General features: G+C 43.1%; 2 protein-coding genes across 4 annotated transcripts in view; one reads left to right on the forward strand and one right to left on the reverse strand.

Annotated features, from left to right (window-relative positions):
* The window catches only part of SPART (spartin), an 86203-nt gene extending 86089 nt beyond the window's left edge, over positions 1–114 (reverse strand). The window contains exon 1 of the mRNA XM_047859784.1: positions 36–114. The gene's annotated coding sequence lies outside the window, so the exon portion shown is untranslated. The remainder of the gene's footprint in view (positions 1–35) is intronic.
* A 328-nt stretch (positions 115–442) lies between these two features.
* CCNA1 (cyclin A1) lies at positions 443–10456 on the forward strand. Of its 3 annotated transcripts, none has more exons than XM_047859797.1 (9): positions 443–572; positions 1806–1994; positions 5108–5354; positions 5539–5663; positions 6093–6316; positions 7391–7595; positions 8576–8689; positions 9776–9909; positions 10198–10456. In XM_047859797.1, the coding sequence occupies exons 2-9, from the start codon at positions 1830–1832 to the stop codon at positions 10247–10249; spliced, it is 1266 nt and encodes a 421-aa protein (XP_047715753.1). In that variant the 5' UTR covers positions 443–572; positions 1806–1829; the 3' UTR covers positions 10250–10456. The 3 variants fall into 3 exon arrangements, with proteins under 3 accessions (XP_047715753.1, XP_047715762.1, XP_047715771.1); XM_047859806.1 differs by lacking the exon at positions 443–572 and adding an exon at positions 720–969; XM_047859815.1 differs by lacking the exon at positions 443–572 and adding an exon at positions 1199–1306.
* Positions 10457–23694: the final 13238 nt, after the last annotated feature.

Raw genomic sequence — 23694 nt, forward strand, 5'->3', positions numbered from 1 at the left:
TTATAAAATAATAATAAAGTTTAAGGTTATTTTACCTGTTTTGCCAGTCGCCAGTCACCTCTGCTGGGTGCCAGAGCTCCCCGGGTTCAAGGACCCTCTCCTCCCTTCCTGCGTGGCCAGGCCCCCTTCTCCCCATGTAAGGTCCTCTGCTTTCTCACTACCTGGCCATGGGCTTCCAGTTCAGGGATTTCTCTTCCCACGTGCCCAGGCCACCTGCCTAGCCCCCACTTCCGAGGCTCTCTCAACGTCCCAGGCCCCAGTGCTGCCACCTGTGTTCCTTCCTCTTCCTGGGCCGCTAGTTCGCTGTTCCTAGACCCGCTTCACGCAGTGCCTGCCGGAACCCGACTGGGAACACCTCTAAAGGGGACTGCGAACACCACTTGCGAACCTAAAACCCCCATCTCTCTCGCCCTGCCGGGTCTCATGCACCGGAACCGAGCCGGCCAGGTGCGGCCTCTGGTGCACGAGGAACCAAAATGACCGAAGGCAAGCCGCCACCATGGACTGGAGGCCCCGGCTGAAACCTGGGGCCAGCCCGCTGCTTCCCGGCCTCTCTCTAGGAGGAAGCGTAGGTGTGTGAGCCGGGGACTGGGAGCGAGCCGCGCCCTCGGGCGGGCGCGGTCAGGGCGCCGCAGCCTGCGCAGCCCCGAGGGCCCCGCGTCGCTCTCCCGAGCCAAGGTTCTCAGGAGCGGGCCGGGGAAAAGACGTTAGCGGGAGGAGTTAGCGGCTGTTGGAAGAACGGGTTCACGGAAACAGTCCCTTCCAAAGCCCTGGCCATCGCGGGGTGGGCCGCCTTCCTCCCTCCCAGGCCGGGGGCGCTGGCCCGAAGGGGCGCGTGTACAGACCGCGACCGCCTGCCCTAGCACGCCCGGGCAGGGCGGTGCTGGGGCAGCTGGGGACCACCGCCCGTTGGCCCCGCCCGGCTCTGAACGCCCAGGGGTCGCGGCGCGTCCGCCCGAAGCGTGTCAGGTGAGGAGGTCGTCATGGCGATGCGGCCCCACAGCGCGCACGCCCGCTGCGGTTGGCATGGAAGCGGCCCCCGCGGGGCCCGGGAGCGCCGCTGATTGGCCGATTCAACAGACGCGGGGGAGGGGGGGGTTGAAAGTAATTAGCGCTGAGCGCCCTGGCCGCCGCCGCTGGGAGGCCAGCGCCCCCGCTGGAATCTATTAACACCTCTGTCCCTCCCGCCCCCTCCCCGCCCCCGCCCCGCCCCCTCCGGCGGCCCCTCATTCCCAATCCTCGTGTGCACTTGCTAATTGTTCGAGATTTATATAAAGATATAGAGCTGAGAAGAGCAAGGCCCTCTGTGGGTTCCAAGCAGGTTTTGGGGCCTTCTATCTGGTGGAAGGAGGGCCGCGGAGGAGAACCCTGCTTGTCATTTGGGAAGGGGACGTACTTTCCCGCAGTGATGTATCCTGGGTCTTTTGTTTGCAGGGAGGTGGGGGGTGGTGCGGGATAAGATAAGCATAGCAGTCGGGAAAGACTCGAAGATTAGAGCTTGTGGTTTCAGACTCCCGATTAACGTGGCGTTTAGTATCCTGGCTCGGAGGTTTGTCAGGATTAATCTCTCCCTCCAGCCGTCACACCAGGTCTTGGAAGAAAGCCTTGAGAGATTCAAATCACTGTTTTGTTTCAAAGCAGCTTTGATCACTTCCATCGTGGCTCACGCTTTTCTTTTCAGCCCTAATAATTGTAGGGAAAATCATATATCTTAGTGCTCTCCCTCCTAGATATTCACTGCATGCTTTGGAGCCCAAGGTGGAATAGGTTACTAACCGTTGGCTTGTCTGTTTCTGCTTCTCTAGCTGCACCCTGTGGAGACCGAGGGTATGCATTGCAGCGGCTCCAAAAGCGGAGTAGCCCTAGTTCCACTGTCTCGAGGTCCTGATGGCTGTCAGATGGTAACCAGAGCCCAGCTTGGCCAGGATCCCCCACAAAGAACAGTGCTAGGGGTGCTAACTGAGAATGGACAGTACAGGAGGTCCTGTGGCCAGGTAATGACTGAGAACTGCTGTGGAAGCTGGTTGTTGAGAAGGGCTATTACATCATGGTGGGAGGTGGGTTTTTCTTGCAGTTTTACCAACAAATACCCATGAGTATTCCAGCCCTGGAATCTGGACGATAGGGACATTGATTTTGTTTAAAGATCACTTTGGTCCCCTTTCCAACCAGAAATAGTGAATTATTTTATTATTTTTCTAATATCAAGGAAATAGCTCTAGGAACTGTTTGAATCTTTTAAGTATACGTAAAGCCATTTAAGCACTGGGCTAAGAGGAAATATTGATGCACCAAAATAAATTATGGAACTGGGGTTCCTCCAGATCAGAGTGGTGTTCAGACTGACATAGGTTGTGCCTGAGGCAATCCTGAAAAATCTTTGCTGTGTTCATTGGAGATGGTGTTAGAATCCGGATGGGATAAGGCTAGGCGAAAGTACTTCAAAAAGTGTGCCCTGCCATCTGCATCCTACTGTATGACTTATGTGTCCCTGATCTTATGCAAGGTGAACTCCCCCCCACTCCCCCAATGTGTGCAGTATACCTTATGCCCTCTTGCCTCTTCTAGGATGTCATTCCAGCAACTCATCTTTCTCTCCTTAGTCTTGTCTACTCGGTTAAACTCAAGCATGCAAATATACTATAATTTTTTTCCATCTTAACCTTTCAACTTCACAGCTCTTTGTAGTGACTACCCATTTTATAGCAATAATTCTTGAGTTTGTCTATCCTGCTAGACTATAAACTCCAACAGAAGGAGGATTAGGATATCAGGTTCACTTGTTCTCTTTTGACTCAGTTCTTAGTCCTGTCCTTACTTGACTGATCTGGCAACATTTGACATAGTTGATTTTTCTTTATTTCTTGAGGTAATTTCTTCTCACTCCGCCTGGGGAACACCACTCTCTCCTTGTTGTCTACGTAGGTCATTGGCTGTTCAGCCTCAATATCCTGTTTCTTCTTTATCCAATCTCTAAAAGAATACTCAGGGCTTGGTATTTGATCTGAATCTGCAATGTACTCCCTAAGCAATCTCTCAAGCCTGTTAGCATTAAGTACCATCTATCTGTTGATGACGTATACTTTTATCTCTGGTCTGGACCTCTTAGCTATATTATAGGCTCACGTATTTAGTAGCCTACTTGACATCTTCTCTTGGACCATGTAATAGACAGCTCAGATTTGTGCAAAACCAAACACTAACCCTAGCCCCAAATAACTGTTCCAAAAGTCTTCCTCATCTCAGTAAATGGAATATCCATCCTTCCTATTATTCAGCCCCAAAACCTTTGTCGTCTTTGACTCTTTTTCTCCCACCTCACATCAGATTTTCTGGGAAAATAATATTGGCTCCTTTTTAAAATGTCTGGAATCTCTTTACCTCTTAATCTTTACTGCTGTTAACACTGGTTCAGATCCCTCTTGTGTCTCACTGAGAATTTGCAACTTTCATAACTGGTCATCTTACTCATCTTACTTGTTCTCTGTACATATACACAGCCAGGGTGATCGTATTAAAACAAATCAGATGATACCACTCCTCTGCCCAGTGGCTTCTCCAGTGGCTTCCCACCTCTGAGTAGCAGACAGTCTTAAATGGTCTGTGGTAAGGCCTACCTGATCTGGCTTCTCTTTTCTTTCTGACTTTGTGACCTACACTACTCTCTTTCTCACCCTGCCCTTTGCTGCTCTTTGCTCGTTGTCTGCTCTTTGCTGTGTCTCTAAGACATACTTGAACACCCAGGCATTTACCCATGCTGTTCCCTCTGCTCAGAATGCACTTCCCCCCTCTATCTGTGTGACTTACTCCCTTACCTCATTCATATCTTTGCTCAACTCTGTCCTCTTCATTAGGACCTTCCATGATCACACTGTTTAAAATGGCAAGGACTCTCTTTTCGCTGTGTTCTTCTCCTCCAAAGCACTTAACACTATCCAGTATCTTTCCCTACCCTCTGAGCTAGAATAGGAACTCCATGAGGGCAAACCTTCTTGAACATTTTGTTCACTGCTAAATTCTGGGCACCTAGAACAGTGTCTGGTACATAGTAGATGATCAGTAAATATTTATTTAATGAATATATGTCTCATCCCACATACATATATCTTTGAGCAAAAGTCAAACTTGGTAGTAACTTGGAATCATGGTTCTAGTAACTTATGATTTTGGTCCTTTATATATTCCGTTATTTCTTTTCTAGTACTATCTTAAGGAGTTTGTTTTTTTTTTTCTTACTAGAAATAAGCCAGATATTTAATTTGCTAGATATAAGGGAAAGTTATGGAAAACACATACTAACTTGAAAGTAGCCTCTAAAGGAAACACCAAGATTAATTATAAACAATAAAATGTTAATACAGTAGCTAGACCTAACATTTTCATAAATATAACTCAGATTCATAAACCTTGCCCACCTACCCTGGTTCAGCTGCATTCAGACCTTCCTGCATGACTCACGGTAACGTGCTTGTTCATGGAGGGTTTGTACACTGCAATGCTACAGGGATAAAGAAAAGGGATTGAGAGATAGATTTCCCCGAGGTAATTACATTACATTATGTCATACAAAAGATTCTATGGCTTTGTAAGAGAAGTTAGTAGTATGAGTTTCTAAAATGATCATGTTTCTAAATAACAGGGTATAAAATGGGAACTTTAGAGGAGCTTACTGACTAAAAGCTATTTAAGGAGGAAGACTACAGGAACTCAGTGACTGTGTGTGAGAGCTTTGCTGGTACTTACGAAATCCCATAAAGCTACAAGTATGAAAGGCAATTAACAATCCCCTTCTCCCCTTGTAATACCTATTTCATTTTGGAGGAAAGCTATGCTTTCCCTTTTTTCTATAATCTTGAGTCCCCTTTGATAAATACGTGAGGAAGATGACAAATTACAGGTAGCTCTTTTCCCAAATGTCAGATGTAGACAAAGATAAGGGAGAAGTCATACTTTCGAAGCTTCATTTTCTGAAATTAAATTGCAGACCTAGATATTTCAATTTAAGCCTCCTTTCATCTTCCCAGCCTCCTGGTTTGAGTCACACAGGCTTACATCACCTATACAATCTTTGGGGTGACCTCTGACAAAAAACTTAACTCTCTTCTAGAGGATTACAACAATTAGGTGTTTCTCTGGATCAGAAAATGTCTTCCCTCCAGCTGGAAAGAAAGTGCTCGCTGACTGCGGGGGCCAGGTGCCAGCCAAGCAAGGATTTGATATCTACATGGATGAGCCTGAGCAGGGGGACGGAGACAGCTGCACAGGGAGACAGGGGATGGCACTTGAGGATGTGTATGAGGTAGATACCAGCACACTCCAGTCAGACCTTCACTTCCTGCTGGATTTTAGCACAGGTAATCTGACTCACCTAAGGCCTATGGTACTCCGTGTTCATAATTGCCTACAGCATTCAATAGCATGTAACTAGCAGGAGAAATCCATGATGTAATGACTTATTTTCACAACTGCCTGTGGAGGGTTAGTGGTTGGAATGAATTTTTAAATTCAATGTCTTACCTGATAATGTTGAACCCCCAGTTTCCCCTATGCTGGTAGATTCATCTCTCCATTCCCAGTCTGAAGATGCATCAGATTTTGGTACAGATGTGATAAATGTGACTGAATATGCTGAAGAAATTCATCAGTACCTTAGAGAAGCTGAAGTGAGTTTTCCAAATTCTATTTCAATTTCCAGCACCCAAAACATTTAATAATAAGATAGTTATAAACTCTTGGCCATAACCATTAGTGAAGAGCATTCTTATGACGTCTAAACATAGGAAGATCTATGAAAAATAACAGTTGTGAAGCGAGTAGCAATTACCTGGACTATTTCTCCATGATTCAGAGGGGTTGTACATTAAGTATTTCACTCTTAGTAATGAGCCATATTGCTATTTCCACCTCTCCTTTAAGTTATTTGTTATCAATTGGATTACATACTTTTTTCCATAGTAAAGATTTCTTTGGCTCTTGATCAGTGTCTTCTTAACCTTTGCTCACGAGATTCTTTTTTGAAATAGCAACTGTGCTGTGGAGTGATCTTTATGATAGGGCAACGATTTAAGTGTCAAAACTCTTTTTCCACACAGATAAGACACAGGCCCAAAGCACACTACATGAGGAAGCAACCAGACATCACAGAAGGCATGCGAACAATTCTGGTGGACTGGCTGGTTGAGGTTGGCGAAGAGTATAAGCTTCGAGCAGAGACTCTCTACCTGGCCGTCAACTTCCTGGACAGGTTTCTTTCGTGCATGTCTGTTCTGAGAGGGAAATTGCAGCTTGTGGGAACGGCAGCTATTCTTCTGGCTTCGTAAGTGTTCTTTCAGCTTAATGTAAGACTGCAGCCTGTCAAAACGCTTGATTCTGTTTCCCTTTTATTGAGGAAATGCAGTGCTTTATAACTAAAGCTTACTCATACCTCCTTGATAAAGTATCATCATTTTTTGCAGTATTTACTGACAAACTGAATCTTAACACACTTTCACTCCTCAAATCAGGTATTTAAGATTTATAGCAACAAGGTCAGTATCATGACTGAGGCAGCCATCAGCTCAGATTCAAGATCCAATTTAACTTTTGCAGGGTGGTCTTTTGACTGCATTCTAATACAAAAATATTTTGGTTACATAGAAGATTTTGGTTATAGAAAAGCCATCTTCAGGATCTAGCAAATGGTAATAGCACAGTTTATTTGGTTACAATTTCAGCTTGTTCCTGTTACTATCAGTCATTCATAATAATAGCTCATTGTGTACAAAAAAGAGCTGGCTTGTGGCTGAGCTGCCTTTAATTAAGTGACCTGTGGTGGATGGTAGTTTCTTCTATCTTTTTGTCTCAGATATTCTACTTAATATGCCTAGAAACTTGCCAAAATTCCCCTACAGAAAGCAGAAACAAAAACAAAAGTTGGTAATAATGAAATTATATCATTATTTTATTCTTGGATACATAGCCTCACTTGCTAATTCATTAGGGAATTCTGAACATGATCTTTTTAAAGACCTAAGTTCTAAGGAATTTTTGTTCAACTATTGTGTTCAATATAACATTCTTTCCCACAAGATGAGTGAGTGAGGTCTCTAGAATTAAGACGAATTTATCTGTGTGTCTGTCATTCGGAATCTTTCAGCCTATCAGAGGCCAAAACCTAAAATCCTCAGTTAGAAATTGTTTCTGTTACTATTCCTAGCGATAAGTACAACATTAATACTCATGTTCTGGTTCTGGCACCAAGCCCTAATATTTTCCAGGCCAGTACCATTTAGTGATACTTAAGTGGGTATCTGGATAAAAAGTAAAGAAGTCTGCGAGGGCCACACAAGAGGCATGGTGGTGAGAATGCAGGTTCCAAGCTTTACTTCCAAAAACTCTCTACCTTTCACAGGAAATATGAAGAAATATATCCACCTGAAGTAGACGAGTTTGTCTATATAACTGATGACACTTACACAAAACGACAACTGTTAAGGATGGAACACCTGCTCCTGAAAGTCCTAGCTTTTGATCTGACCGTGCCAACCACTAACCAGTTTCTCCTCCAGTACTTAAGGAGACAAGGAGTGTGCGTCAGGACTGAAAATTTGGCCAAGGTAGGCCACATGACTTCCGGGAACTTGGGAGCCAAGGAGAGTAAAAAGTAGTCTTTCCTGATCATCCTTCAGTTCTTCCTTCTTTTTTAGTTCTTTGTCTTGGGCACAGAAAAACTCTTTAGGAATTCAAGAGAGCTAATCTTAGGACCATGATTTGTGGTTCCAAGACATTATGGTTGATCACGTTTGGTAGGCATGGATTGTCTAATCACCCAACTCTTAAAGAAATTCAAGTTTGGAAGCTGTTCCCTTGTCGGATACAGACTACATGCGAGCAATACCTCTTCTTAGGTTTACAGAATGGGAACAAAGTAAATGCGGTTTGATTTGGCTCTGATCTTATCCTGACGTATTAAGTGATGAAGCATTTGGTCACCTGAGGTTATAGTACTTGAGTTGAAGGCACTGAAGTATTGATTTAGAAAACTTGTTTTCTAACCACGATACTATGAGCTAGTATATCCGGTATGTATATGCTATGCAAAAAGTAATATGGGTACGTGTAAGTTTCACAGTATGTTTCTTCTAATATAACAAGTTCTCAGAGGTACTGTTCTAGCCTCTGAACTGAATGCATTTGCCTGACAAATTAATAGCTTCAATATGGTTGTGTTTTTGCCATTGGCCAAAGACTCTTCCACACTAGTGGCCAGATCAGTGCTACTTTACCTGACTAGCATAAGTCTGTAGTACTAGTATAAGATAAGTTAATCTATCATATATAATGTGAAAGTGGACCAAATACTTGTATACTGACATTTACTACAACATAAATGTTATTCCGGTTATGGACAGACGTAGCAATTATTAACTTGAATAATTAATAAAGTGAATAATTTTGAGCATCTGTTTTTGTCTGCTCATCATTAGATACAGGATGAACAGAGATAAGACAATTTTTTTTCCCTTGACATTTCTAGGTTTACGTGTAACCTTAGTCACATTTCTAATTCCACTGGGATTTTCTCTCTTGTGCTTAGTATGTAGCAGAACTGAGTCTACTTGAAGCTGACCCATTCTTGAAATATCTTCCTTCATTGATAGCTGCAGCAGCATATTGCCTGGCAAACTATACTGTGAACAGGCACTTCTGGGTAAGATTCTACTTCTTTCTAGATGAGATTCAAGGCCTATGTAAAAATCTGTTCAGTAACTCCCAAGGCTTAGAGTGAGGGAGAGTTGGTTTAATAAGGAACTGGTTGTCTTGCCAGCAGATTCCAATATGCCACTGAGTCTTACAGGTCAGCCTTTATGACTTTGACTCAGTGACTTGGAGTAGAGATTGCAGGAAGTCAAGGAGATGGTGTTGGCATGCTTATTGAAAAGAAGCAGGCCCAGGGGCGCCTGGGTGGCGCAGTCGGTTAAGCGTCCGACTTCAGCCAGGTCACGATCTCGTGGTCCGTGAGTTCGAGCCCCACGTCAGGCTCTGGGCTGATGGCTCGGAGCCTGGAGCCTGTTTCCGATTCTGTGTCTCCCTCTCTCTCTGCCCCTCCCCCGTTCATGCTTTGTCTCTCTCTGTCCCAAAAATAAATAAATGTTGAAAAAAAAAATTTAAAAAAAAAAAAAGAAAAGAAGCAGGCCTGGAAACCCCAATGCCCCCCTCACACAAGGTGAGCAAAAGTTGTTGACTTTTCCCCTCTGTGTAAAACAACCTGGATCCACTTAGAATGGTCAGAAGGTTGTAGCAAGTTTTCAAGGAAACAGGACAGTTAGTATTGCCTGTCGGTCCAAGAAGAGGCAAGATTGAAAATGGATCCCTTGATTTGCTTCTGAAGGCTTCCTTTTGTGCTGAAAGAAGTGGCGTGTCTACTTTTACTTTCTAGAATACTTATTTACTATCCTGCTTTTCACTAAGAATCTTTCATATTCTATGTAAATATGGTGTCTGGTAAGTAGAGGCTCTTTAGGGACCAGTAAAAATCCTGCTCATGAGGGAATAGGTCAAAGTAACTTGTCCCAAACCGAGCATTATAAATAACATAATACGAGCAAATTGAGAACTCTGACTGTTCCTCCTAATATTTTTTTTCTAAAGTCACTGAAGGAGGATTACAGTTTCTTTTGAGATGAATGTGGATACTTCCTAAGTGATCAATTTCCTTTATTTCACAGTTTTATCTTCAGCTTTCTGATAATCTTATGAAGTTATATGATGCAGTTTTTTCTTTTGTCTTGATTAGCCAGAAACCCTGGCTGCATTTACAGGCTATTCATTAAATGAAATTGTGCCTTGCCTGAGTGAGCTACATAAAGCATGCCTCGATATACCCCATCGACCTCAGCAAGCAATTAGGGAGAAGTATAAGGCTTCAAAGTAAGTTTCTGAGATTTTCTTATCTGGGCTTACTGATTTAAAGCTTTAATAGGTTATAGGAATGTCAGAATTAAAAATAGAACAAGTCGGATCTCTAGTACTAGGTTTGCATGTTAAATCAGGGGAAATCAGTTGAGAGAGGTCCAGATGTATAATTTGTCAGCTTGTAGTACATACAGTCGGACAGCTTTCTTCCTTTCTGTTGAAACTACTTCTGTTCAATTACTGTTGAAAGTTTTCTGTGGCCCAAGATTTTACAACACTGAAATCCTTTGGGTCTCATTTCAGGTACATGCATGTGTCTCTTATGGAACCACCCGCAGTTCTCCCTCTGCAATAAGTTTCCTACTGAAGCACTTTCAGAACTTAATCTCCAGATCAACAGAATTCGTCTTAACTTTTATAGGTTTCTGCAGGTTGGATCAACTAGTGTTGCTACAATATAGATGACATATTTTTAAAAATGTAATTGTATTTAGGTTTTCTTAGACTTTGGTAGCTTGTACTGTCATCTAACATTTTTTAAAGAATAAAAAAAGAACTTGCCATATGATCATGAGTTAGATTTACTTACTAATTAGGATGGCTGATGTACTTGCCTGGAGTTTTAGTGGGGAGCATTCTAAATGTCCTCTCTATTTCAAGGGTTCTCCTAAGCTGGTTTCATAAATCTGGCCTGCTATTAGGATTAAGTGTTCTGAGGAATTCAGAGATTTTCACGTTTGGTAAATGGCTACCCCGAGGGTTTTTCCTTCCTGTCTCTTTACTTTTCACATCGCTCTCCATAAATGGGAAAAGGAAGGAACCCCAAGCTCAGGGATATAAACAGGCACTATCTATTCCAGCTTCCCTCCTGGACCCTATGGAGTAAAGACAGTGAGTTGAGGACTGAGTGTGGTCAAGGTACCTCTGAAGGGTGATTTACGTTTAATTCTACTCCAGGGACGTGACACTCATTTTGTAGGTTATGTCAGTGTGTAGTTTTGATTTAGTCACCCATCAAGCATATATTTCAGCCTTAGAAGATGCTCAGAGAGATGGAAAAAGCAAATTTCACCACAGGGTGGGACTTCAGAACAATGAAGCTGACCCCTCATAGTTGTCCCTGGGGAGATGTCCGTGCTAAGCTCTGCCATAGCTCCGATTATCCTACAGTTCATTCACAGTCCTATATGGCCCCTTGCAGCAGCACTCACATAGTATGCAAGGTGAGGAAAACTGCCAAAACATCCATTTGTTGCAACTTTGTTTTAAAGATTGGAAGGAAAATCAAGAGTACACTTGACCCGATGCAGGGTGGTACTTACTGGGGACTGAATGTAACTTTTGTAAATGTCAAACCAGGAGGCCGCGGGCACACATGAGCTTTCTGTGCTGTGTGCCCCGTCTCTAGACCTGTCCCCGGGCTCAGTCCCCATGGCTCTGTGGAGGCAAGAAGGACAGGAAACTTGTGTTTTCTAGATCCCTTTACATAGAGAAGATTAGACCCAGATAAGTTTTGGTGAAATGGTAGTAGATGAAATTAACTCCAAATACTAAGTTTCAAGCTCTAATGAAATTATTAGTATAGAAATACAGCCGTATTTTCAAATTTTGTGAAGACTTTTTTGTTTTAAGTACCCACAAACTCTAAAAAGTTTTTAGCATTGCCTTTTTTTCCCTCTGCAGATAAACATTCTCAAGGTGTCTCCATTTCTGGTTCCACTGAAGAAATCAACACTTCCCTAAGTATTCTGTGAATTATTTTCCATGAGTTTCACCAAGGGGATACAGGACCTATATCACTACCGAGTTTTCTGTTTTTATGTTCTATAATCCGCAATTTGTAATGTCACATTCTTTTTCTTTAAAAAAAAGTTTTTTTAAATCTTTATTTATTTTTGAGAGAGAGACAGAGTGTAAGCAGGGGAGCAGCAGAGACAGAGGGAGACACTGAATCGGAAGCAGGCTCCAGTCTCAGCTGTCAGCACAGAGCCCCACGCGGGGCTCGAACTCATGAACCGTGAGATCGTGACCTGAGCCTAAGTCAGACACTCAACTGACTGAGCCACCGGGGCGCCCCTGTCATGTCACGTCCTGACTTATGACTGGGCACCTTTCTGTTCACTGCATAGATGTGCTTACCTTCCAACTACCCTGTGGACTTGGCAGTGTAACAGACATGCACTATTAGGTGAGCCATAATATTGCCCTCTCCTGAGGAGGCAGTGGGGGAGGCTAATTCAGGCTAAGGCTTTCGTGGTAGAAGTGCTGTGTTTGTCCCTTTCGGGCCTTAAAGATTTGAGGGACCTGGCCAGGGAAGCTTCCTCTCATCCTCTGCCAGTTTACACGGGCCAACCAACTCCCTGTGAAACCTGCCTGTCTCGAACTGCGGCCATGTGGAATCCTGACAAAATAACATTTTCTTTTGCTAGCGATATTCTTGTTCTGGAATGTTTTGCTTCACCTAGAAGAGACCTGAGAAATAGTCCTTCCTTATGAATTATTTTGCAAAGGAGGATTTTGTTGCTAACCTGGGTCCAAAATTTGACCCTGACTTTGGGTCACAAAACCATACTAAGGGACATAGAGGTCTGAACCCATAATTCTTATGTTCTTTGCTGCCAGCGATTTGCACACACTCATTCCCAGCCCCCAACACACACACCCGCCAATTGCAAAGAACTGGTTCTCAGTTTTGACTTGCTTGTCTTATTACTTTTTTGTGTCCCTGAAATACTTTATTTAAAAAAACTAGAATACAACTGTCACCTGTGGCCCTCCCAGCCAGCCGGAGAGAGAATAGCAGCCTTCATTCAGTGGCCCTCCTTTCATCCCATTCTTTTTTCTCCCCTGAATTTGGTGTTGGTCACACAGGGTTTTTATACTTCATAAGAATGTGTGCATAAACAATAACGTTTCCTTTTAAAATTTAATGATTGTTGACTATCTTGCATATCCTTCAGTGATAAGTGTTTTAGGCTTCTCTGTATTTGGAGACTATCTGGAGAATCCTAGTTATTTATATACTATTGTGGAAGGTTACATGAATATACCATGGTTTTTCTGTTCTCTTGATTTTCCCACATCTTTTTCCCTGCCCTGCCCCACCCCACCCACTACTTGCCAGCCAGTGAAGGCAATTGGTTGGGACAGGGCTGTGGATGTGGGAGTATCATACCCGTCTCTGTGGTCTCTTTGGCCTGTGGCTTCAGGCCTTTCCCACAAATTGAGGGGCCTTTGTTGAAGTGGGCCATGAGAAAGGATAATGGGAACCACATTTGCCCACCCATTATCAGGAGCCAAAGAAAGAAATTGAATATACCCAAGCTGCTCTGTTGTTTCTGTCATTCCAGTAAGCTTTCCCCACGAGAGCGTTAAAACATCTAGACCTGATGTAGCACTAAAACCTTGAAATTGAAGTCCACACTGTTTGGCTGAGAATTCCCTTGCCTAGGTACTCTCAGGCTTTCTGTTTCCTATGTCCAGATTGAGGGGATGGGACATACTCCTTGGGGCTCATGGCTGTGACCCCATTTAGCCTCCTGCAAGGACAAGCATGCAAAACCTATGGTCCGCCATTAAAGTTTTACTTCAGGGAGGACTTTCCCTTAGAAATAATAAAGGACTTTTATTAGTGATTGTGGACTTGATGGTATTCTTAAAAAACTGAATGGCCAATGCTCCATTAACTAGTGTAATGATGCGAAGAGGCACACGGGGAAAGGCATGGGGGAAAGGGGCTATAGGAAGGAGATCATAGGTAACACAGAGAAGTTAAAACAAGTCAAACCAGGATCTGTGGATTGAATGTCTGTCATGAGGATGAAGCTTACTGGGACAGGTAGTTGGGCCCATGGTCCTAATCACCTTGTGGGGTAGGTGTTCACCCAGGCTATACATGTTTGCTTCTCCTTAGTTGTCTCCTCCCCTTCACTCCTCTCCTTCACTGACTAGGTTTCCTGCTTACATCAATCAAGATATTATTATTTGCATCAATTTATTTGCTCCTTTAAACTTGATCAACCAGATGAATGGTGTGGCTGTTTACACACTGCAGTGAACACAGTGGAATGTTGGCTGGTTACTATTTAGTTTCAGCCACACGCTACAAATACATATATATTCTCAACTGATTCATAATCCTATTAACTTTTCATCCTATATGTCCTCCCACCCTCCCCAACGGTTGATCTTCACATCGATTGCTCTTTCCCTGCATCATCAAGAGTTACCTATAGAGGCATCCTCCATGTAACATCCATGCCAACCTCCCATCTTTTATGCCCAGTGCATGGACCATCACATTCAAAGACAACCAACTTTTCCCCCCACTGGTTGGTAGGCAAAGGGAGAAAGAGGATACCAAAAGCCACAATCTCAGCAGGGAATCTGCAGTTGTTATATACGTGCCCAAGGCCCTGTGGAATTCCTTTTAACTGCATGGACAGTGCATATATAGTACATAAAACAGAACACAGCTGAACTCACTCTGATAAAGCCCTGAATCAGTTCATGGAGGCAGTGGGTTGGGACATGTTTGTTACCACATTCAAATCCCACAGTGGAAGCCTGGATTCTGGAACCACCAGCTGCAGGAGCTGTGCGTATCTTCTGTACCCCCTTGTTTCTCCAAGCAGCTGATGCTGCAGTTACAGACTCAAAAATAAAAGGAAAGTGCTATCAGGGTCCCTGCTCTGCTATGCCAGTCCCACACTGAACCGGAGATAAGCAGTGAGTGAAATGTCTGGAACAGATGCCAGATGGAGGGAATGGGGCTGGCTTCCGCTTATCAGACTAAGCTTAACCTACTGGCAAGGGGTTTCTCTCCTCAGTTTAATTAACAATGAGAGAGAACTACAACCAGATACCAATCTGTGGTGTTGGGTATGTGAGTCTTTGGACAACTTGTTTCAAACTTTTGTCATCTAAAAATATGCTTTCTGCTCTTCTGGTGATTAACAGCAGCTCATTCTTTTATAAGAATTGAAACTAAGACGCAGACAAATGCAGTGAAAGGCCAGTACTGCCTTTCTCTTTTCACCCAGGAATTTATCCTTCACAAAGACCCTTAGGAGACCAGGGTCCTAATTCCAACTTGGCTATTAACTGAGTGATGCTGGTGGTACTAGGTAAGTTGACTGCATTGATTGCTTTAACCACCCCAAACCTGTGTGGCTCATCACATGACGGGTTTCTCTCTCATGTCACTCTCCAGTGTGTATTAGGAAAAAGGGGGCCTTTGTTTTCACATGACCATCCTTACCCTGGAGTTGCCCACTGAATTCTTGTTTTCAGCAGGTGAGGGAATAGAAACATGGAGAAAACATACCTATTCTTACTGCAAAGGCCTGGGAACTGTAATTGAGCTGTAAGCTCTGGGAGAAGGGCATTCAGTGTGGATAAACAATCAGTCCTTGCCTGTGGGCATTTTACTTAGGGTCCTGACGTTAATCCCATCATGAACTCAGAGTTTGATTGGATGAGTCTTTGTTGATTTTGAGTGACTTATCCATTTTTACTATTTCTCTCCAGTCTGAATATGGCCTTTAAAATGACTGACCTTTTAAACCAACCACTTCTGAACAGTAACATTTCTTAATAATGGATGTGATACGCCAGTTACGTATTGTCTAATATGCATCTCAATATATAATTACTGAACGTGAGTCACTTAAAATTCTGGGTGCTATGTCACCTCTTGGGAAACACCAAATTCAATTATCTTAAACTCTTCCCAGTTCTGTGGTAAATTTGTAATGCTTCAAAAAGTAAATGCCAACAAGAATTCACTTTTTTATGTGTCTTAAACTTGATGGTACTTGGGCAGGAAATATGAAGGCTGGTCATGAACTGCATTGAGAATGGCACTATCTTAGGATGATCAAGGGCCACAGAGAGGGGTGATATGGATTTAGGCCTCTACAATAATGGGATAGCATCTCTTTTCAGCCTTTACCCTATCCTTCCTCCTCAAGCATTAAAAGCAAGAGCCAGGGAAGTCGGAAGATTGACATATCTGTTTAGAATGAACACTTTGATGTGGCAGTTCTGACATTTAGGGGAAGAAAAGGGCTGGAAAAGGTGCCTAAAGTTGAGATGATACGTCACACTAGAATTTCTCACGGAAATAAAACTTAATAGGGATTATGTGCCCGATGCCTGCATCCATCTCTGTCCTTATCCCCCTGCTGTCACTGCCTTAGCTGAGCCCCCGTCATTTCTCAAATGCACCCATCCCTGTAGCAACCTCCTAATGGCTCTTCAGTTTCCTTTTCCATTTCCAGAGTTTTCCGAAGTAAAATTGACGGTATCTCTTTCTTGCATCTAATTCTTCAATGCCTCATCACCACTGGAATAAAATAGGGGGCACGTACGCCCTTCATTAGCCAGACCCTGCCCACCCTTAACTAACAGCTTCTGCTTTAGTTAACCCTGCCAAGTTACTTGTGGTTCCCTGAATAGGCCATATTCTCCCTTCCCGTATTCTCCCACACAGACTACTCTCTATTTGAAAAACATTTCCCACTTCCCAAAACCTTTTGGCTACCTCTGAGGTGATTTTTCAGAACCAGTGTTTGGCTTTACCTCCCCATCAGCTTCAGGGTAAGTGTCTCTCACTGGCTATTAATTGTCTGTTTGCCCTTGTCTATCTTCCCCTAGAGGATACATTTCATCCCTATACTCCTAGCATCAGGCTTCATGCTAGAGATTCAATATTTTGTTGAATGAATGAATGCATTATTCTTTTTATAGAAAGTCACTAGCCCTCAATTTAATCCAGTATAAAGTGATATTGCTGAGAAGTATAAAACCTTTCAAAGTACATTTGGATAAAATGAGTTTAAAAGGAGAAGTTGTGGGGCACCTGGGTGCCTCAGTTGGTTAAGTGTCTGAGTTCAGCTCAGGTCATGACCTCATGGTTCGTGGGTTTGAGCCCCGCATCAGGCTCTGTGCTGACAGCTCAGAGCCTGGAGCCTGCTTCAGATTCTGTCTCCCTCTCTCTCTGTCCCTCTCCTGCTCATGCTCTGTCTCTCTCTCTGTGTCTGTCTCTCTCAAGAATAAATAAACATTAAAAAATTAAAAAAAAAAAAGAAGAAGCTTCAACAGAAGGTAAGAGTGGATGGCGTCAATGTACTGTCATACAAAGTTCATTCTCCTCATAATTCTTTCATTTATTGTAACATAAGAAACTAGAACATAAAGGGAAAACTTTCATTAGGGTCTTGAAACAAAGGCATTTCTTAGATGAGAACTGGGAATACAGTGGCTTTTTGAGAGACAGATCTAGGGCTTTGCTATCTTTTTGGCCTTTACATATTTCTCCATCTGTCTTACAGGGAAGATTTTTGCCGTCAAAAGAGGTCTTCCTGAGCTGCCATTTAATGAGCAACAACAGCTTTATTTTGCATGTGCTGTGATCTATCATAAATCATATTTGCTTTTGAAATGCATAAAGAAGAGCCCTTTTAATGGAAGGGTTTATTCTTTGATCCCTTAAAAAAAAAAAAAAAACAAACTTTGGCTTTATGGCAGAATGATAGGGGAGCACCATCAAGGCCCACCAGAAACAATGATGAATGCAAGATTGTTTGTGCTTATGGAGCACTTCAGTAGCTAAGGCCAAAGCAAAGGTACTGAGCTCAGATTAGGGAGCGAGGGTGGTGGGTAGGGGATAGTGGGTGGGCAGGAAATAGGTGCAGACAAAGGGACTTTTAAGCAATAAGGAAAATTCTAGAGCTCATTCATCATGGAAGATATTACCTCTTCCCTAAATCCTGGGAGGTGGAGAACGGCCTTCTTGCCATAACAGCATAGAGCTAAGCTTTTAGGTTTTTGAAAGAAGCTTTGCAGAACCGACATCTTCCTATGGATCCTGTATTGTATGGATTGTTATGTTAGTCAGCTTAGGCTAAGCTATGCTGAAATAACAAATAAGGCCCAAATTCCAGTGGCTTAAAACAAGTTGGCCAGCTTGTCTGTGTACTTGCTTTAAACAGGGACTCAGGGCTCCAGGTTGCTTCCATCTTTCAGCTCCGCCAACCTGCTTTCAGATGCATCCATGCTTTCAGATGCAACCTGCTTTCAGATGCATCCATGGGTAAGAGAACACGGAGAAGACACAAAGGAACTCAACCACCCTCAGGCTAGAACTGCACATATTTCTGCTGACACAGGGGCTGGAAAAAGTAGCTTAACTTTTTGACCTGGGAAGAGAGAATGGTTAGATGAACACATACCAAGGGCTATAACAGTTAACATCTTTCTGGAGAGTCTCTGTTGAATTTGAGAGTTAGGAATTAGAAACAGAAACAGCCTGGGCAGTAAAACTGCATTCTGAACTGCAATTAAAGCAAAAAGGTTACTCTTCAAGCATGGAATTTTGAACTATTACAGACAAGGATGGTAGGCAAGAACAACAGAAGAATCAGAACAAGAATGGAATAGTTACCCTGGAGTACTATTTCCCAGGCTGTGTTCCGGGGGACCCTAATGCTCCTCGAGGAGAAGATCGTGAAGGCTGGGAGGGGAAGCGTAACGTGTGTGGTGGGGAGCCATTTTTCAGTCAAATAAGCCTGGTGGTTAAACAGTTTAAATGATTTCTCTATTATTGGAATTCTCGCAGTCTTTACCTGGCCATGATAATGCACCCCTCACATCTCCTTTTGAGGGGAACATAGCTGACCCAGGGTCCAGCTGTTGTGCTCTACAATCCCTTGCTGTGTTTGCAGGGAAGGCTGCCCTTTCCTCTGGCTGCTCCCGATGACTGGGCACAGCAGGGATACTAACAGAAGATCATTACAAAGAGATCTGGCATCCTTCTGACTGCTGACTTGGGCTCCAGGACTCCTAACAGTCTTCTGAATACTTTCTTAGCATCACACCACAGTCTGAGTCTCTTCATTTCCAACCCTCCTATCTCCCTTCTCTCCTTCACGGGGCCTGCATTGTGGTCTGAAGGCTCCCCTGGCCTCCTCCAACTCCATCCCCTTTTTGTCTCCCAGACAATTTGCCCAGTAAATCTCTTGCACATTTACTCCTGCCTTGGTGTCTGCTTTTGGGTGGCCCCCAAAAAGAGGGGATAGACAGTATTTCCCAGATGCACTTGGCCAGAGAAAACGTTCTTTACACAAACCTGTCATGTTAAAAAGGCCACTAATATCTCAAGGAACACGATTGGAAATGCTGCCTTAGAGAAAAGGGCAATTAATTAATAATTAAGCCATCTACACTTTAATTTGTATGTTATTTATAATTTGATTTGTACACATATGTTTAAATTATGTGTTAATTTGTGTAAGTCTTTCATAGTCTTTTCTTATTATTTCAGTTTTCTGGATTAAAATAATCCTTCAGGTGTTATTAAGGACCCAATCACCATCATAGTTATTGCCCCGGGGGCCTAGGGCAGGACCAATCCAGGCAAACAGCAGCCTTCTGCTTCCCCTGGGCACGCATTCTATTGAATGCTGTTAATGCAAATCACCAAGTTAGTGACCATATATTAAATATTAATGCAAGAGGGATTTGGGGAATCTTTAAGAATGTCTACTAGGTTATTAGGCATTTAGAGATTTTATTATCGCACTCAGGAGAAACTAAAGTTTTGGTTTCTAACATCTGACAGTATGGAATGCTAAAATTTATAACTCCATGGCGCTGGCTTTTTGAAAAGAATTGAGCCCCCAAAGCACTTATTAGTATTGCATATAAGAGAATCCTCCAGGCGTTATGTTTTGGAAATTATTCAAAGATCCTTACAATTATCTAAAAGGCGGCATCCTGAAGAATTATTTATACATGTGTATTGGTGGTAGCATTATTCGTAGTAGCAAGAGGTGGAAGCAATACAAATGTCAATCAGTGGATAAAAGGATAAACAAAATGTGGTCTATAAACACAATGGGATATTATTCAGCCTGAAAAAGGAAGGAAACTCTGACACATGCCATGCCATGGATTAACTTTGAGAACATCATGCTAAGTGAAATAAGCCAGTCACAAGAAGACAAATACTACATGATTCTGCTTTTATGAGGTATCTAAGTAGTCAACATCATAGAAACAGAAAGGAGAATGGTGGCTGCCAGGGGCTGGGGGGAAGGGGGAAGACAGGGAGTTGTTTAATGGATATAGTTTCTTACAACAGAAAAAGCTGAAAAAATTGGTTGGGCAACAATGTGAATATGGTTAACACTAATTGTACACTTAAGAATGGTTAACATAGTAAATTTTACATGTGTACCTCCCCACAATTAAATAAGTGATCTGTAATCTGAGAAGCTTTACAATGATACTTTTAAGCAATCATATGGTTAGTCCAGCTTGAGGCAAAATACAAGCTCCTTAAAAGCAGAAATACTATTTTATCTATTTTATTTTATCTTTCTATCCCTTACAGCTTTGCTGCTCAAAGTGTAGCTCATGGGTCACAACATCAGCATTGTTTGGGTGTTTGTTAAAAATTGTAAGGTGTACTGAATATAAACCTGCATTTTAAGGTTTGTTTATTTGTTCAGAGAGAGAGAGAGAGGCAGAGAGGCAGAGAGAGAAAGAGACAGAATCCCAAGCAGGCTCTGCACTGCCAGTGCAGAGCCAGATGCAGGGCTTGAACTCTCGAAACTGTGGGGGCGCCTGGGTGGCGCAGTCGGTTAAGCGTCCGACTTCAGCCAGGTCACGATCTTGCGGTCCGTGAGTTCGAGCCTCGCGTCAGGCTCTGGGCTGATGGCTCAGAGCCTGGAGCCTGTTTCCGGTTCTGTGTCTCCCTCTCTCTCTGCCCCTCCCCCGTTCATGCTCTGTCTCTCTCTGTCCCAAAAATAAATAAACGTGAAAAAAAAATTAAAAAAAAAAAAGAAACTGTGATATCATGACCTGAGCAGAAACCAAGAGTCGAAGCTTAATCGATGGAGCCACCCAGGTACCCCTAAACCTGCATTTTAATAAGACACCTGAGCGATTCACATGCACTTTAAAGTTTGAGAAGCACTGTTCTATAGCACCAACTCAGAAATACTCAGAGATGAATAAAGTTTGGCTGTTGTTTGTAGATTAGAAACCTTCAAGAATTGATAGCTGCATTTAACTTCTTTGCTCCAGGGTTGCTGTGAACTTTAGACTTCACCGTTACACATCTGCTGGAAATAAACAGTGAGCCAAGATTTACATACATTTAAAGTGGGATTTTTAAAAAGTTACCTTCTATATGATTATCTTGCACTTAGAACAAACACTTAATTTGAAGATGGAGCCATCTCTGCCACCTTCCCACTTTCTCTGACCGCTTAATGACCTCCGTGTGGCAATATAACTCTGAGGAATGTGCAGAAAGGTCAGCATTTAGTCTCTAGTTACCACTTCTCAGTTCTGAGGCATCGGTCCCACACCCATGGAGGGTGAAGGACCATGGGTGAGACCTCTGATTACAAATGGGAGGCCCTCAGGGCGCCTGGGTGGCTTAGTCGGTTGAGCGGCCGACTGCAGCTCAGGTCATGATCTCGCAGTCCGTGAGTTCGAGCCCCGCGTTGGGCTCTGTGCTGACAGCTCGGAGCCTGGAGCCTGTTTCAGATTCTGTGTCTCCCTCTCTCTGACCCTCCCCCGTTCATGCTCTGTCTCTCTCTGTCTCAAAAATAAATAAACGTTAAAAAAAAATTTACAAATGGGAGGCCCTCAAAGATTTTCTCTCCTCCTTCCCTTTCTTTCTCTCATTAAACTTCAGAGGCCAAGCTTGCCAGATCTGGCCATATCACAATACTATATACCCAACTGTCTCCTCTAGGAGGATGCTTAACTAGAAAGGAACCATAAAAAGATCAAGTTCACATCCAGGAGCACTCCCAGCTCCTCCTCCTGGAACAGCACCTTGCTTGGGTCTGAGAGAGATGGTGGATTAATAGGCCTCATATGGAATCTTCCAGCAAGTCTTCTCCTTGAGCAACCCCCCTTGTGATGGTTCCTGTGACTAATATGAGCTCCAGGTATCTAGGCAAGATTGGTTTGTACCTACAGATGTGTGACCCATGGTTGGAGAAGTCAACAATTAGTACACCTCCTAAGTGTTAAACATGCTACACTATCACACTGAGCTTTCGTAGCTCTGGGGTGGGGAAGATAGTCATTGCATGTGCTGACAAGGCAACAGCACATGGCAATTCAATGCTGGGAAAAGAATTAGTATCTGTACGTTTATTGGATACACACTTTCCAAACCACTTTGAATTATATTATCTCATTTGATCCTCACAAGACTTTGCAACAGTAAATAGGGCAGTCATTATCAGCCCCATTTTACAGAAAACAAGTCTTGGTGAGTTTAGAGTCTGTGGTGGTAGTTGACAAAAGTGGCTCAAATTCACTCACTCCACTCATTCCTTGACTATTAGCAACTAACTTCATGTCTCTGGGACGCAGTTTCCTCATCTGCAAATGAGAAGGAAACTAATTCGGTCTTGCCCACAAGGTAGATGGTACACGTGAAGACTGTAGCTTAGTGGCTGCCCGCACACAGGTAGAGGTGATACCTGTTAGCCACTATGATTACTGACAGATCATACAGCTAATGTGTGACCACATTAGATCTAGGACTCAATTTTTTTTTTCAGTTTATTTTTGAGAGAGAGAGACAGAGAGAGACAGAGAGAGAGAGAGAGCACAAGCAGGGGAGATGCAAAGTGAGAGGGAGACATGGAATCTGAAGCATGCTCCAGGTTCTGAGCTGTCAGCACAGAGCCTAGCACAGGGCTCGAACCCATGAACCATGAGATCATGACCTGAGCTGAAGTCGGTTGCTTAACTGACTGAGCCACCCAGGAGCCTCTTTTTAAAATTAAAAAAAAAAAAAAAAAAAATTAATAGGCCTAGGCTCAAACCATCTCCTTCATGTTCTAAGTTCAACGGTCTTTTCATTATACATCAACACATTTCCAGCATCATCTCCTTCAGGAGGCATTTTCTGATCCCATCCTTTCCCTGGCAGAGTGCCCCAACTCTCTTTCCCAGTTGCATTTGGTACACCACTAGCTCTCCACCTTGTGTATGAATCCACTGACTCTAAGTTCCCTCAGGGCTGAGCCCATGCCTCCTCATTCATCTTGGTATCACCAGAGCTAAATCACTGCCAGCACATAGTAAGCACAGTGTTTGTTAATCTGAACTCCAGTATGGCTCACTGATAGGAACTTTGATAGGAAGCAGTCTTGCATTCAGTCTTTGCAGCCAAGACCATACTGTATCCCTCTGCCTGTGTTTTTTTGCCTTTTTATCTTTTACCTCTTCTCCTAGAGGCCTATTTATGATCTATGTCTATAATTCTCCAATTCTCATGCAGAGTTTGAATAAAATTACAGTTTAGCTCCAGCTGTGTAGATTTCTACACCCCAATATGAAGCTCCTGCCTGCTGCTGAGAAAACACACAGATGCGCTTTATAATCAGATTTCAGGAGAATGTGGCTTGTTGTTAAGGTTTCATTTCTGGCCAAACAGGAGGGAGGAACTAAAAATGGGCCTGCCAGAACAAGACGAAAATGTCAGGTGCTTAAAAGGAAGCGCGAAACTCTGACTTTAAACCACTAGATGATACCCAGAGTGGCCTTTTATTTATTTATTTTTGCTTTGTTTAATTTGGGGAAAGTGAGTTGTATTTGAACAAGTTGAATTCAGATTTGCACACTATGCATGTATGAATGCACAGAGATATATACACATGTGGATATGCATTTTCATCCTATGTAGCAAAGCCTTGATATACGAGCCCATCTTGTCATTTAACTGGTGTTATTTTACTCAAAATTCTGTGAGGTAGTAAAGGT

Source organism: Prionailurus viverrinus, chromosome A1 (assembly GCF_022837055.1).
Source record: "Prionailurus viverrinus isolate Anna chromosome A1, UM_Priviv_1.0, whole genome shotgun sequence".
Classification (NCBI taxonomy): Eukaryota; Metazoa; Chordata; class Mammalia; order Carnivora; family Felidae; genus Prionailurus; species Prionailurus viverrinus.